Source organism: Mytilus galloprovincialis, chromosome 1 (assembly GCF_965363235.1).
Source record: "Mytilus galloprovincialis chromosome 1, xbMytGall1.hap1.1, whole genome shotgun sequence".
NCBI lineage: Eukaryota > Metazoa > Mollusca > Bivalvia > Mytilida > Mytilidae > Mytilus > Mytilus galloprovincialis.
In genome coordinates, this window is record NC_134838.1 from 17,183,930 (window position 1) to 17,201,434 (window position 17,505).

The 17,505-nt window shown below is 32.2% G+C and overlaps 1 protein-coding gene across 7 annotated transcripts in view; it reads left to right on the top strand.

Annotated features, from left to right (window-relative positions):
• LOC143067591 (uncharacterized) overlaps window positions 1-17,505 on the top strand; it is an 86,747-nt gene that overhangs the window by 7,012 nt on the left and 62,230 nt on the right. The window contains exons 1-2 of one of the 7 annotated variants that reach the window (XM_076240954.1): window positions 2,208-2,513; window positions 16,357-16,526. The exons of 2 other annotated variants lie outside the window; for them this stretch is intronic. In XM_076240954.1, the coding sequence (XP_076097069.1) occupies window positions 2,472-2,513; window positions 16,357-16,526 (212 nt within the window). In that variant the 5' untranslated portion in view covers window positions 2,208-2,471. Of the gene's footprint in view, window positions 1-2,207; window positions 2,514-3,893; window positions 3,984-14,793; window positions 14,904-16,356; window positions 16,527-17,505 lie in introns of those variants that run through there. 4 more of the 7 variants (XM_076240946.1, XM_076240963.1, XM_076240980.1 and 1 more) reach the window with 4 other exon arrangements.

The window sequence follows — 17,505 nt, forward strand, 5'->3', positions numbered from 1 at the left end:
ATAAAAAATGTGGAATATTTTATGTACACTGTTATGTTGTCTCATTGTCTATCGTACCACATCTCCTTAGTTTTACATCACTGGGTAAGGTAGAATAATGTAGACCAGTTGAGTTACAAGCATGAAAAGGTGTTATATGTTCAACCTTTTGAGTTGCAAAAAGTGTAATATAAAATATAGGATGAAAATTTGTGTTGAAAATATAATGACAGCAATTCAGGGTAGCACTTGGGGAAAGGGATATGAAAATTTTAATTCCACACACACTTGTGAAAGTAGGATAAATATGAAATATTAGAGATGCACACTAACAGATGAAGGTACACAATTAATGCTCCTAATGGAATATATAATGATATATACAGATATATACAGATGAAGGTATAATGATAAAAAATCATGGACTTTTGATACATGAAATATTCAAATTGCATAGGCGGATCCTGGGGGGAGGCTGGTTGATTATATAGGGAATCACTGAAGCATGACTGGAGTGGGTCAGCGGGCCACCCTTATAAATAGTTCTGGATCCGCCACTGAATTGTGCATGTATATTGTTTATTCCTTTCCAATTACTTTCAATGGGAGATAACTCTAACTAACATCTTTGTTTTGACTAGTTGAAACATGTATATTGGTTTGTGCAGTGTAGTCCATTTTCTCATGCTTATGGAATAATGTTATTGAATCAGTGTTTAAAATTCTATTTACTTTTTCTTTTAAGAATGTTAGAATGAATATAGATGTCCTCCCCATTTGAAAGTAAATTTATGTTAAACAGTTCAGTATTTCAATTACAATGTCTTGGCTTTGAATGGTTTTATAAGATATAAACATAAACCTACAGTGGCTTTGTCAAAGGCCATAAAGACTTCAGTTTTATATGTTTATCATCAGTCAAAACCTATTGAACGAGCTTATTCAGAATTAGTCTGATTTAAACCTTATATATTGTTAACTGATTTAATTTGCATGTTTGAATACTTTGTGACTATTGAATACACCACCCGTCTGGGGTGACCCCATGTAATGGAATACCGTCCACACTTAGATGTACCGATACTCCGTTAAATGATTTGAAATTAGATTCGTGAATTGTTGAATTATTTTATGAATTATCTTAAATCGATCTAGGGGGTGTATTATGGGTGTTTTTATTAATAAGTAATTTGTAATCTTAATTATGATTTTTAATAATTGTTAGTTTAATTTTTCCTCAAAACATTTTTGACATATTGACATATAGTATTTGCAATAAAGTTAAGATTTTCCATTTATTAAATGAGTATTAAAAGAGAATCCTTGATAAACCCTTTTTAAATCAGAAGTAGCTCAGCAAATGGAAACTTAAATAAAAATGTTTTAATCCAGAGAATTTCTTTTATCTGTTAGTTTTCAAGATTTGAAGCTAATTTGGAAGTTGTCAATAGACTAGACTACTTTGAAGAGTAGGAATAGGTTTTTAATGCAGTCATCTTTTTTATGGGAATGCTGAACCGTTACAAATTTTGGCAACACTTCACTGATGGGTATCATTTATATTCACCCTAAATGTGACGACATAATACTAGTATATAGATTAATGGCATTATTATAACTGATGACATTTTGTCGTAGAAAATTGAATAACTAATAATTCAAATTTATAATGTGTTTAATATGTATTAATATGTATCAGAGTATGTGAACTGGAGTATCCTTTAACATGTTGCATACATGATAGCAAGGGATTAACAAGACTTTCAGGATATTATATAAAAGAAATGTGCTTCAAGCTCAAAACTATGTTATTACATAATTTAAATTGTTGTGTTGTTTTCAAAATAAAGGAATAAGCAATGACTTTCATTTACACAACAACAGATGACAGTAAGTAAAACTTTGTAGAAATTTTATTATTCAAAATTTAACTTTGAAAATGAGTGGGATTTATTTTACAAACTACGATGAAGTTTCCTCGATTATTGACACAAAAGCGTGATCCTTTAGCTCGTCAGAAAATTCGATATATATTAAAGCAGCCTGTTCACAAACGTCCGAGAGTTGTACGTTTTAGTTTACCTCCGATTAATGATCCACATAAAAACAAGGAGAATCCGGAAGATATAATTCCTTTGCCAGAGAAAAACAGACGATTCGAAGTTAAGAAATTTGAAACACTTGACAATGTTCATTATGAGAAGCGAGAAGAAGAAACTATACGTCTAAGATGGACATCAAGACTGGAGAAAGAAGCGGAAAACATATCCAAAGTTTTTAATAGATCAGATACTAGCAAAGAAGATGTTCTTAAATTACCGAAACTTGTACATGTGCACAAAAGTGACAGAAAGTGTCGGAATTTCTGCAATGTTTGTGAAGCATCTAGGATAATTAGTGCATCACCTGTGGACAAAGTTTTCCGTGAACATAGAGAACACGGAATATCCTGTAAATGTACCGTATGTGAAACTGTCAACAAGATCAGAGCTATGCAATCTCCTATGCAATCTCCTAGTCCATCAGAATCTGAGGTAAATATATATTTTTTACTGATATATTAAGGATGTACTTAGGTGAGGTTAGGTAAAAATTAAGAAATTAAGAAATTAAAATTGATACTATAAACGGGTAGAGCATCAATTAAGGATAAAGATAAGCTAAAAATATTGGTAGGTCATGGACCTTGTTTTTGAGATATTTGAGATTTAAAATATGGCGGGAAAAGGCTTACTCGGACTTTTACCTTATATTTGTATTGGTATTATTTGGGTCTCAAAACAAAAGAAAGAAAATCAAGAATCTTCTAAAATTTTGGCAAATGACCTTTCATGAGCTATTAACTCTTATATGAAAAAATAAATGGGTGTTATGGGGCAAAATATTTTACATTGTGTTGTATGGAAAAACACCAAGGAGTCCGAACATTTGACACAAATTCCAAAACCTCACCTAAGTTCATCCTTGAAATAGAAAACAAATAATTTCAGATTAATAACAGATTTTAAATTATACTATAAAGTTGATCTGAACTTATATTGATGCCTTTTTTTACTTTCAGAACTGTTTATATATGGGGGGATTTAAAAAAAAAGAAAGAACTTTTTTCAGTTATTACAATGTTTCATGGTGTTCCAGGGGTTGGACCCCACATTTCAAAATTGCTGGATTTGCGCCTGCAGGAATGCTTTTCTTGGTGCATGAGCTATAGCAATATTTGGGGACAGGGGTTATAAATAATTGCAAGTATTATATGACTAAGTGACAGCTAAGGAACACCTGACCTAGTGACCTCATTTTCATTGTTCATTTACCAATGTTACGTTTTTGTGATCAGATCATTATGTTATTTAAGATCAACAATGAAATCATTGTAAGGTGCTTGTGTCTATCTTAATGGATTCACTCAACACTGACCTTATTTTCATGGTTCACTGATCAAAACATTATAAATTTTTGATAAACTTAGTATTTTAGATCATGTTACTAGCAACAAATGTAGAGTATTAAGAATAAAATTGAGAATGAATGACTGCTATAATTTATAAATAACCATTAAACAACAATTTATTTTTGAATTAATCAGAAAAGTGCATCCAATTATAGAACGAAGTTTTATAAATATTGAATAGTTATAATTTTTTTAAAACTTAAACATACAAGTAGTCATTTATTTAATAATTAATAATTTTGAGAGGCATTAAGCAAAAATAAGATTTCAATGTTTAGAAGGGGTCATTGGTTTCACTTGTATATACAAAGTAAATAAACTACAGTAAGTGAAGGTCTGGTAAAAGTATTTATACATAAATCTAAAAGGGATTATGTAAAATTTAAGTCTTGCATAGTGGACTTATAATTAAACTAGATATGTACATAGATGCAGTCAAGTAACGTTTGAAACATCGTTAAATTTGGAATAAAAAAAGATGGAATTTAAGGATAAAATAAGAGAAATATATTTCCGTGAACGTAGTCAGTCTTTACCAAGTTTCTATCCTAAGGTAAGAAAGTGTTTTCATAAATATTTAGGACTTTTTTCATGGATTAAAAGGGATTACACATTAACTTATAAATATGTTATGAAAAAATCCCCCCACTAAATTTCGAAACCTGTTGTAGGAATTTAAGTTATATGAATATGAATAAAAGTAGATTTGCTTTATAATCATTGAAACAACAGCCAACATTACACAAATAAACAAAAGACCTTTGTGGGAAATTAGTTGGAGAAGTTTTATACACCATTAGACTTGTCAGATGGAAAATATACTTGAAAAAAGTTGAGGATCTTTAAAGTGTTGTCTTGAAGCAGAGATGAGAAGAAAGTTCATCCTTCCAAAGGCAAATCCAAAAGTTCATGTACACGTTTCATAATATTCATTTTACACTTTTCATTAAGTATAACTTATACTTTATAATTAACATATTACTCGTTATGCCTTGGAATCCAAAATTGCATGCTTGTAATGTATGATAGCTTTTGAAGTTTTCATATGCCAACTTACGATATATGTGTTCACCCAAATGGTTTGTAAACTGTTTAAAATGATCGAACATCCGTCATTTTTGTCAAGCCTGCGACTTTTGTTGTAAAAGCCAGACATAGCGATTGAACATTAAGTCTTCTGTGGTGGCTTCCTCAAAGATTCACATTTTCATTTAGGGACCAACTGAAACAGGCCTCTGGGTGAGGATTTTCTCGCTGTATTGAAGACCCATTGGTGGCCTTCAGCTGTTTTCTGCTCTTTAGTCAGGTTATTGTCTCTTTGACACATTCCCCATTTCCATTCTCAATTTTAGTCTATGGTTAAGGTTTTTGTCAAGCCTGCAACTTTTGTTGAAGAAAGCTCGACATAGGGATAGTGATCCAGCGTCGACGGCATTAGCTAACTTCTTAAAAGCTTTATATTTTAAAAGGTGGAAGACCTGGATGCTTCATACTTTGTATATAGATGCCTCATGTTATGAAGTTTCCGTCAGTTACATGTCCAATGTCCTTGACCTCATTTTTATGGTTCAGTGACCACTTGAAAAAAGAGTTCAGATTTTTTGTAATGTTGAATTCTCTCTTATTATAAGTAATAGGATAACAATATTTGATATGTGCGTACCTTGCAAAGTCCTCATGTCTGTCAGACAGTTTTCACTTGACCTCAACCTTATTTCTTGGATCAGTGAACAAGGTTAAGTTTTGGTGGTCAAGTCCATATCTCAGATACTATAAGCAGTAGGGCTAGTATATTCGGTGTATGGAAGGACTGTAAGGTGTACATGTCCAACTGGCAGGTGTCATCTGACCTTGACCTCATTTTCATGGTTCAGTGGTTATAGTTAAATTTTTGTGTTTTGGTCTATTTTTCTCATACTATATGCAATAGGTCTACTATATTTGTTGTATGGAATGATTCTAAGGTGTAAATGTCTAGCGGGCAGATGTCATGTGACCTTGACCTCATTTTCATGGTTCAGTGGTCAAAGTTAAGTTTTTGAGTTTTGGTCTTTTTATCTAATACTATATCCCATAGGTCAACTATATTTGGTGTATGGAAATATTTTATGATCTTTATGTCAGTCGCACAGGTTTTATTAGCTCACCTGGCCGAAAGGCCAAGTGAGCTTTTCTCATCACTTGGCGTCCGGCGTCCGTCGTCGTCCGTCGTCGTCGTCCTGCGTTAACTTTTACAAAAATCTTCTCCTCTGAAACTACTGGGCCAAATTTAACCAAACTTGGCCACAATCATCATTGGGGTATCTAGTTTAAAAAATGTGTCCGGTGACCCGGCCAACCAACCAAGATGGCCGCCATGGCTAAAAATAGAACATGGGGGTAAAATGCAGTTTTTGGCTTATAACTCAAAAACCAAAGCATTTAGAGCAAATCTGACATGGGGTAATATTGTTCATCAGGTCAAGATCTATCTGCCCTGAAATTTTCAGATGAATTGGACATTTCGTTGTTGGGTTGCTGCCCCTGAAATGGTAATTTTAAGGAAATTTTGCTGTTTTTGGTTATTATCTTGAATATTATTATAGATAGAGATAAACTGTAAACAGCAATAATGTTCAGCAAAGTAAGATCTACAAATAAGTTAACATGACCATAATGGTCAAGTGACCACTTTAGGAGTTATTGCCCTTTATAGTCAATTTTTAACCATTTTTCGTAAATCTTAGTAATCTTTTAGAAAAATCTTCTCCTCTGAAACTACTGGGCCAGATTTAACCAAACTTGGCCATAATCATCATTGGGGTATGTAGTTTAAAAAATGTGTTTGGTGCCCCGCCCAACCAATCAAGATGGCCGCCATGGCTAAAAATAGAACATAAGGGTAAAATGCAGTTTTTGGCTTATAACTCAAAAACCAAAGCATTTAGAGCAAATCTGACTGGGGTAAAATTGTTCATCAGGTCAAGATCTATCTGCCCTGAAATTTTCAGATGAATCGGACATTCCATTGTTGGGTTGCTGCCCCTGAAATGGTAATTTTAAGGAAATTTTGCTGTTTTTGGTTATTATCTTGAATATTATTATAGATAGAGATAAACTGTAAACAGCAATAATGTTCAGCAAAGTAAGATCTACAAATAAGTCAACATGACAAAAATGGTCAATTGACCACTTTAGGAGTTATTGCCCTTTATAGTCAATTTTTAACCATTTTTCGTAAATCTTAGTAATCTTTTACAAAAATCTTCTCCTCTGAAACTACTTGGTCAAATTTAACCATACTTGGCCACAATCATCATTGGGGTATCTAGTTAAAAAAAATGTGTCCGGTCACTCGGCCAACAAACCAAGATGGCCGCCATGGCTAAAAATAGAACATGGGGGTAAAATGCAGTTTTTGGCTTATAACTCAAAAACCAAAGCATTTAGAGCAAATCTGATCAGATTAAATTGTTTATCAGGTCAAGATCTATCTGCCCTGAAATTTTCAGATGGATTGGACAACTGGTTGTTGGGTTGCTGTCCCTGAATTGGTAATTTTAAGGAAATTTTGCCGTGTTTTGTTATTATATTGAATATTATTATAGATAAAGATAAACTGTAAACAGCAATAATGTACAGCAAAGTAAGACCTAAAGATAAGTCAACATGACCAAAATGGTCAATTGACCCCCTAAGGAGGTATTGTCCTTTATAGTCAATTTTTAACAATTTTCATAAAATTTGTAAATTTTTACTAACATTTTCAACTGAAACTACTGGGCCAAGTTCATTATAGATAGAGATAATTGTAAGCAGCAAGAATGTTCAGTAAAGTAAGATGTACAAACACATCACCATCACCAAAACTCAATTTTGTCATGAATCCATCTGATTCCTTTAATATTCACATAGACCAAGGTGAGCGACACAGGCTCTTTAGAGCCTCTAGTTTGACCGTGACCTCATTTGCACGGCTCATTGCACAGTGTTAAGTTTTTGTGTTTTGGTCTATTTTTCTTAAACTATAAGTAATAGGTCAACTATATATATGTTGTATAGAAGCATTGTTAGCTGTACATGTCTGGCTGGCATGGTTTATCTGACCTTGACCTCATTTTCAAGGTTCATTGGTCTTTGTTTAGTTATCTTGGTTAATGTTAAGTTTATGTGACAGTTGTAATAAAGCTTAGCTTTATACTTAGGACTATCAACATAATATCAATGATTAGAATAGAAGCCGAGACAGTGAGCGTGTGCACTCTTGTTGAAATTTTAATAACTTTCTTCAACTTATAATCCTGGATTTCTACCACACTTGGACAGAAGCTTGTTTATGATAGAATCCAGAAGTAAATTTGGTAAAAACACTTGGACAGGAAGCTTGTTTATGATAGAATCCAGAAGTAAATGTTGTAAAAAATACCCTGTTAATCCATGTTTAACTTAAAAATGGACTTAGTTTTTCTCCCAGTTAACATTACATTGACTCTGTGGTTAAATTTTTTTAAATTTTGATAACTTAAACTATCCTGGATTTGAACCAAACTTGGACAGAAGCTTGTTTATCATCAAAAGTTAGTATCTGGAAGGAAATTTTGAAAAAATTAATTCCTATTTTTATGCCCCACCTACGATAGTAGAGGGGCATTATGTTTTCTGGTCTGTGCCTCCGTTCGTCCGTTCGTCTGTCCGTCTGTGCCTCCGTTCGTCTGTCCGGTTAAAGTTTTTGGTCCAGGTAGTTTTTGTCGAGCCTGCAACTTTTGTTGCAGAAAGCTCGACATAGGGATAGTGATCCGGCGGCGGCTACGGCGGCGGCGTTAGCTCACTTCTTAAAAGCTTTATATTTTAGAAGGTGGAAGACCTGGATGCTTCATACTTTGTATATAGATGCTTCATGTTACAAAGTTTCCGTCAGTCACATGTCCAATGTCCTTGACCTCATTTTCATGGTTCAGTGACCACTTGAAAAAAAGTTCAAATTTTTTGTAATGTTGAATTCTCTCTTATTATAAGTAATAGGATAACTATATTTGATATGTGCGTACCTTGCAAGGTCCTCGTGTCTGTCAGACAGTTTTCACTTGACCTCGACCTCATTTCATGGATCAGTGAACAAGGTTAAGTTTTGGTGGTCAAGTCCATATCTCAGATACTTTAAGCAATAGGGCTAGTATATTCGGTGTATGGAAGGACTGTAAGGTGTACATGTCCAACTGGCAGGTGTCATCTGACCTTGACCTCATTTTCATGGTTCAGTGGTTATAGTTAAATTTTTGTGTTTTGGTCTGTTTTTCTCATACCATATGCAATAGGTCTACTATATTTGTTGTATGGAATGATTGTTAAGTGTACATGTCTAGCGGGCAGATGTCATGTGACCTTAACCTCATTTTCATGGTTCAGTGGTCAAAGATAAGTTTTTGAGTTTTGGTCTTTTTATCTAATGCTATATGCCTAGGTCAACTATATTTGGTGTATGGAAAAATTTTATGATCTTTATGTCAGTCGAGCAGGTTTTATTTAACCGTGACCTCATTTTCACGGTTCATTGCACAGTGTTAAGTTTTTGTGTTATGGTCTATTTTTTGTCGAGCCTGCAACTTTTGTTGCAGAAAGCTCGACATAGAGATAGTGATCCGGCGGCGGCTACGGCGGCTACGGCGGCGGTGTTAGCTAACTTCTTAAAAGGTTTATATTTTAGAAGGTGAAAGACCTGGATGCTTCATACTTTGTATATAGATGCTTCATGTTACGAAGTTTCCGTCAGTCACATGTCCAATGTCCTTGACCTCATTTTCATGGTTCAGTGACCACTTGAAAAAAAAGTTCAGAATTTTTGTAATGTTGAATTCTCTCTTATTATAAGTAATAGAATAACTATATTTGGTATGTGCGTACCTTGCAAGGTCCTCATGCCCGTCAGACAGTTTTCACTTGACCTCGACCTCATTTCATGGATCAGTGAACAAGGTTAAGTTTTGGTGGTCAAGTCCATATCTCAGATACTATAAGCAATAGGGCTAGTATATTTGGTGTATGGAAGGACTGGAAGGTGTACATGTCCAACTGGCAGGTGTCATCTGACCTTGACCTCATTTTCATGGTTCAGTGGTTATAGTTAAGTTTTTGTGTTTTGGTCTGTTTTTCTCATACTTTATGCAATAGGTCTACTATATTTGTTGTATGGAATGATTGTAAGGTGTACATGTCTAGCGGGCAGATGTCATCTGACCTTGACCTCATTTTCATGGTTCAGTGGTCAAAGTTAAGTTTTTAAGTTTTGGTCTTTTTATTTAATATTATATGCCAAAGGTCAACTATATTTGGTGTATGGAAATATATTATGATCTATATGTCAGTCCCGCAGGTTTTATTTGACCATGACCTCAATTGCACGGTTCATTGCACAGTGTTAAGTTTTTGTGTTTTGAGTAGTAGGTCAACTATATTTGTTGTATGGAAGCTTTGTTAGCTGTACATATCTGCCTGGCATGGTTCATCTGACCTTGACCTCATTTTTATGGTTCATTGGTCTTTGTTTAGCTATCTTGGTTTATGTTAAGTTTATGTGACAGTTGTAATAAAGCTTTATACTTAGGACTATCAACATAATATCAATGATTAGTAAAGAAGGCGAGACATTTCAGTGTGTGCACTCTTGTCTTAAACTTTAAGTAATGTGTCAACTATATATGTTGTATAGAAGCATTGTTAGCTGTACCTGTCTGCCTGGCATGGTTCATCTGACCTGGACCTCTTTTTCAAGGTTCATTGGTCTTTGTTTAGTTATCTTGGTTAATGTTAAGTTTATGTGACAGTTGTAATAAAGCTTAGCTTTATACTTAGGACTATCAACATAATATCAATGATTAGTATAGAAGGCGAGACATTTCAGCATGTGCACTCTTGTTAATGAAGCTGAAGTCCAATCAACTTGAAACTTAATACACATGTTCCCCATGATATGATCTTTCTAATTTTAATGCCAAATTATAGTTTTGACCCCAATTTCATGGTCCTCTGAACATAGAAAATGATAGTGCAAAGTTCAGGTTAAAGTTTTTGGTCAAGGTAGTTTTTGATGAAGTTAAAGTTATATCAACTTGAAACTTAGTACACATGTTCCCTATGATATGATCTTTCTAATTTTAATTCCAAATTAAAGTTTTGACCCCAATTTCACGGTCCACTGAACATAGAAAATGATAGTGGGAGTGGGGCATCCATGTACTATGGACACATTCTTGTTCCATATATATTTTATGAATTGGCTAAGTTTTTCTGCAAGTTAACTTAACATACAGTCTGCAGTTAAAGTTTTTAAAACACTTATTTGATTCATAAAGTAGTCAAGACAGGGTTCCACGGAACCCTTACAATTTTTTCTGAAAAATGTTTGTCACCTGAACCATGATGCTTCTGTACATATGGCAAATAGCAATGAATAATGCTGCTTTAGTTCAGTCTTAAGTAAACTTTAATTCTAAACTAGCTGACAGTTTGAAGGAAAATGACCTACAGAGGAGATATACTTAGCTGTATTGAATTTTTCTCAAACTTAGTGTTTTTCTTATGAGGAAAATAATTGGTGATAAAACTTTAAAGTTGTTCCAGTATTATGGATATTCCCCAAGATTTTATGAACAGAAGATGGTCATAGTTTAATTTTTCTCTTGGAAGCATTGAGTATATATGGATACCCATACAAAAATTGTCCAAAATTTATGTATTTTTACAAAAATCCTTAGAATTGATCCCAATTTTTCATATAGATATCATGAATCCTAATTCACGATTTATATAGTTTAGGTGATGTGGTATGATTGCCAATGAGTTATTATAAACTCCAACAGAGTCAAAATGAAGTTGATTTAAGCTACTATATATAGGACATAATAACTCCATACCTTTATACAGTCAGCATAAAAGGGATAGAAAACAAAAATTTGAAACTATTCAAACAGAAAACCAATGGCTGGTATTATAAAATAAAATAAAATAAATCAGCAAAAAACAAATAACCGTACATCAACCAACAACAAACCTTGAATTACAGGCTCATGATGGGAAAAAAGGCACTTATAGAATGTGGCAAGGTGTAACATGTTTGTAAGCACTCAATTCTCAGAATGAGTATTACCTAGGACAATAAACAGTACAACATGAGACCAAACATTCAACTTTGGATTAAACATTAATTGAAATATTAGAGTAAAAGTTCAAATTTGCTTGAAAAATTTAGCCAAATAAGACCCTGTCTTTTCTCATTAAAAATTTAATGTGGATTCATTAGTATTCATGAAGTATCATATTATTTTGTGGATTTTATGGATAAAGGTTAACCAAGAATTGAAGTGTTTAACAAATTTAAAATTTTCAATAGTCATGTATGCCTTTATTTATTCAATCTATGAAATCAAGTAATCACAATGTGAACAGAAGGAGATACATTTGCCCTATACCTTAATAAGACAGCAACCCTATGACAAAACTGACGGTATATCAAGTCTAAATCTTCCAGAGTCTGCATAAAAAGATGTGGAGAATAAATATATAACATTTTCCCAATACACTATAAAATAAATTAAGGTGGGAAATACATCAGTTGAAGTTTTGAAAAGTGGGAACACAGTTAAGCAATCAAAATTAAACTTTTTATGGCCTCACCACAAGGTGAAAGGGGCATTAAGTGATACCTTGATCATCTGTCTTCCCCCATAAACCCTTCTGTTATTTCGTTTCCACACTCTAACTTAAGTTTCACACATGCACATTTATGAAACTCATACACAATGCTAAAAAACACAACTTGCAGACAGAGTTGGAATTTAGGCAGTATGTCATTTAACATTGAAGAGTTATGTCCCTTTTTGTCTATTGAAGTGTAAATCTTGAGCATTAGCTTGATGTATCCTAACACATTTCTTCTTTAATTTTTGTTATTGATATAATACTTTTATAAGGAATATTTCTCACAGTTAACACCAAAAAACAAATTAAAATATGTTGTCTTAAAATAAGAAAGGATAACCAGATAATTTTTAAGATATTTTAAAAAACAATATTTTTAGAATATAGTGAAGAAAAAAATCTGCTGAAACTATGGCATATTAGTGTCCTATACTATTACACTGACCACAGTAAACTGACCGTTCAAGTTATTTAATACAATATTTATCTACATTTCCTTACAAACATTTTACAGTGTCTGGTCCCAAAACATAACTCCAGATCATCATATCAATTCATTTATTTAAATCTTGGTTCATTATTAGTTATTGCATTTATTACTGTTGAAACAATCAGTCCAAACGAAAGCTACTTAATTCCTATTTAATAGAATTTTGAGATTAAAATCGGATTCGTTACGTTGATTCATAATATTTTCAAATTAATCTTTTACCTATGTTAAGTTCTATTTTATTAATAGCAGCATTTATAATGTTCATTTGTTGGTCACCGGAGCAAACCAAACTGGATAATTCAGGTGAAAATTAAACTTGAATTCTGTTGCATATTTCTTTAAAATTACTAGCTAAGGTCATCATCCAGGACGAAATTAGGTCAGAATGACCTAATTTTAAATATATCTGACTTTATAGAAAAAAAGAAAAGGTGGTATGATAATGAATGCCAATGAGACAACTCTCCACAAGAGACCAAATGACACAGAAATTAACAACTATAGGTCACCTTATGGCCTTCAACAATGAGCAAAGCCCATACCTCAAAGTCAGCTATAAAAGACTCTGCATGTAATGACAAATGAAAAACAATATACCGCAATTTAGTTCACTTTTATTTCAAAATCTATCTCAATTCAACAATGTTACATCTTCTAAACTGGAACTCCATTCAGGAATAAGTAGGCCAGGTTGACCTTCTCGTCATGAGTTTGGTTGAAATATTTGTAGTTGGACATCAAGTTCAAATCTTTGGTTTTCTTTGATACAATGAAATACTAGAAATTAATCATTCTATATAAATATTGTGAAGTACTCCTACAACTTCTTTCATTTGTTGAAAAATATAGATTCTTACATTGATACCAGAGGATTATCGGATTTATCCAGTAGAGATAGTTAAATTATCAATTTTAAAGTACGAGCGGAGTCTAAAAAATCCTCTTGGAGTGCCTTTCACATTCCACGAAGTTGTCAATTTCATTAACAGTTAGCATATTTTGATTCATGCAGTTAGCTAAAAAGGTTATGACCCTTAAAATCATCCAATGATCTTTTGAGATCACCAGCAACCACACATTGATTAAATTTTTTATACAATGGGTTCGGAAAGGGATAAATTTCCATAGAATTAGAGAAATGATAATAAAGAGATTGTTGATTCTACCAGATATACATTTATGTTTAAAAGATTGATGTTAACAGCATTGCTTAGTGTTTGGTATTTTCTTTTGACTGTCTTTAATAGCAGAGCTAAATAGTTTCCAATTTTTTTTGAAAAGCAAAAGATTAAAACAATATTGCATAAGTTAAGTTGAAAACAATAGAAATGGTAGGACTTACTAAGGGATAATTTTAGAATTAAGTAGATTTAAATATTAAGATTTTTGGAGTCATTTAGATTAAGTAATGGATTAAATGGTTACATTGATGCATTGTTGTAATACCACCATCATAGAACTCATAATTAGCAGATTTTTATAATAGTAAAAAAGATATGCCACTGAGGTCCAATAGAGGATGTCAGTGGTTTTAAAGACTAGTGACCTATTAAATTAAGTTCAAATTGCTGACAAAATATGATTAGATATTAAAGATATCACCTTTGTGAGAGAAAAAAAATATCTCAGCAATGTGTTGTTATTGATTGTTAGGGGTTTTTACTTTACCCTAGGTTACCTCTTATGTTGAAATCCAACAACTTATCACATTAAATATTAGTATATTTGTAGAGGACTTACTAGTGGCCATCAAACAGCCAATAAGTGGACCTAGGTGACTTCAACTTGTCAAATATAACATTTAAATCTATTTGCATTCCAAGGATAAAATTGTTATTTTTAATGGATTATTCTGTTTTATTCCATTCAAAGAAATCTTTCTCAAGTTGAGATAGCTTTTGTTATAATGGAAATGAAATTTTAGTAATGCATTATTGAAATAGAAATCAAAGTCCTACTGGAATATTGAAATATGCTATAAGTTCATTTTAGTATTATGAAATGGATTAGTACATTTCTATTCACCAAGCAGGAAAATGACATCTTAAAGTGCTAGAATACAAAGACTAAAATTGATCATTGAAAATAAAGTTCAATTACTAGTAATTCAATAACTAATTTGATGTGTTTTGAAGTATATTTAAGGATATTACTGGAATATGTAGACATAATCAATAGTTTTTATCATATTTAAATAATACAGTAAATAGAAATTAATAGTGTACACATGAAACTGTAATTGATTGGAAATTCTTGGATCATTTGAAACGATACACAACATGGATAAATTTGTCATTTTAGATATTGGTAAGACCACTTTATTTGATATGTTAAAAAAAGGATATAAAAGGATTGCTGTATCTGTTTTAGTTTAGCTTTCATGAAGGGAGTTGAAATCTTAATAATTTCAAAATAATCAACGAAGATGTTTTTTATTTGAAACATATAACTAAGTGCGATTTAAACTGGTCAACTTTTTCACGTTCTTGATAAGTATCTCACCATTGTTAAAATGTGTGAACAGTCAAGATAAAGAATTGCAATACATGATACTAATGTTTACCAGTACCACACACAGAAATGAACATTAACATATATTATAACCACCTTTTTCCATGACAACTTGGTATAATACATGAAAACCAAGGATTTTCTATAGTAATATACAAATCCTTGTGAAAACTGAAGATAGAAAAAAAGCATTCTAATTTCTCACATTTTACACCTTTTAATTTCATATGCCAAATTTTGATCCATATTATGTAGTTTATCATGTAAATGTAATATTCGGAGAGGGACATTCAGAGATTGGCTTCAGCTGGCTTTGAAAAAAAATAATGTATACTATTTTAGCAATAAAGGACCCTGCACTAAACTCTAAAACATACAAATGAACCAATATTTTGAAAACACTCAAGATTAACATGGGCTTGAGGCTCCTTACTTAAAGCAGACAGAAAAATGCGGCCTGTTAGACAAGTTTGTGAGATCTCAACCCTCCCCCTATGCATCTAGCTAATTTGGAATAAACATAACCTTGTTCTATATGGGAAAGAAATCACTTATTAAGCTGTCATAAATTGAATTCATCAGCTTTCCCTTGGGATTATTCTTTTAACTGTTTGCTACTGATTTTCAGACTTAAAGTCATATGAAACGAGCTGGAGTGAGTGGTGAAAAAAAACGTTTATCCAATTTTTGAACCAATGCATGTATATATCATAAACTTAGTCCTCTGTGCAGGAATTTATCATTTTTTACGCAAATATATCGTTTGATCGTCAATTTTTTCTCTCTCTGTCTGTTATGATTTTACAAATATGGCTGCTCATTAAATGGTGTGTTTTGAAGCCAAAGTTTACCGATTGTCACCTTATAGTAAACAAATAACAACAAGCATGGGTATTGAGCACGTGTATAACATGTACAATCAGATAATTGTTTATTTGAATGACAGATCCATGCGTCTTGCGATCACCATATTTTTACGAGGAGGGTAACGCTAGGGTCACTATGCATACGGAAATTATGTCGGCAAATTCCTTCCTGGAAGGAAGCAATTAAAAATAAGCAAACTTCTTCTAAATGTGGACAAATTCAAGAATTTTCCTCAGAAAAGAGTGTATATACATAAGTTGTATAATGAAAACTATCTATTTAGTTATAAAAAACATATGCATAATTTTTTTTTAATTTGAGGTTTCTTATGACTTTAAATTTTAAGATTGCTTTTAATTATTTTTATCATTTCTATTAATAGTTAGATACTGGACGACTATTATCACAAATGCAGATCAACCAACAACTGAATCTTCTAAGAAATACGGGGAGTCTAACTCCTATTCAGATGTACTCGCATAGAATGATTCGTTTTAAACTAATGCAGAACCACAGGCGGCAGACATTGCCGATACGATTACAGCCAACCAGGTAGGTCACAGAAATTGGTGGACGCAGACGTATATCCTTTCTTTTTTGTTATACATATTTATTGTATTGAATACAGTTTGAGGGAACAACAAAATTTGTCAATGAGCTATTTTTATCACTGTGCAATTAAATTTCTAATGGTCAGTTATTTTAGAATATTTTCACCACTTTACTAATGCATTCATCCTGTAATCCACTTGATGTCTCACTTTTATTAGGTTTACTGTATAAAAAGACCTCATACTTGTCCAGTAGCTTGACAGTAAACAAGTGAACGTTGTTTATATGTCAGTTATCTACTGTCTGTTTATCAATACTTTGAATTATGAGTGAAGGTATTTATTCTTAGAAGATCAGAGCATGATTTTCTTGATTTTTATTGCAGAACTTTGCAATATTTGACACTCTTCTTAATTTCAAATCTTTCTATTATAATGTATTTAAAGATGTATGATATGTGTTGAGAAATAGATTTGAAGAGTTTGTGGGAAAGTAATTAAATGCAGGTTTTATAAGGTTTATTTGGTTTTAACAAGTAAATTTTCTTTGATAGAAAATAAGACCTCTAAAATCTTTCAATCTATAATAGAATAAAACAAACAAATAATGGCAAGCAAACATAGACTTCCATTTTATTTAAACAGTCAGTCCAAATTTTTTGTTATGGTTCTATTTATTAGGCTAAGAATTGAAAAAATTGTTAATACATTTTTTTCAATTCATTCAAACTTTATTAATTTACTAAAGTCAGAAATTTAATATGTGATGTTACTATAAACTATTTAAATGTCACTTAATTTTGCCATCTTATACATAGATTTTGGTAAATTGAATACATGTATAAGCAACAGACTAACCTAAAACTCTATTTACATACATCAAGACATAATATTGCAAAGTATCTTTTTTGGTAAGTTAGTTTCTCTTTTAATGAACAAGAAATTGTAATGATCCAATATAATAGCAGTTTTTGAATTAT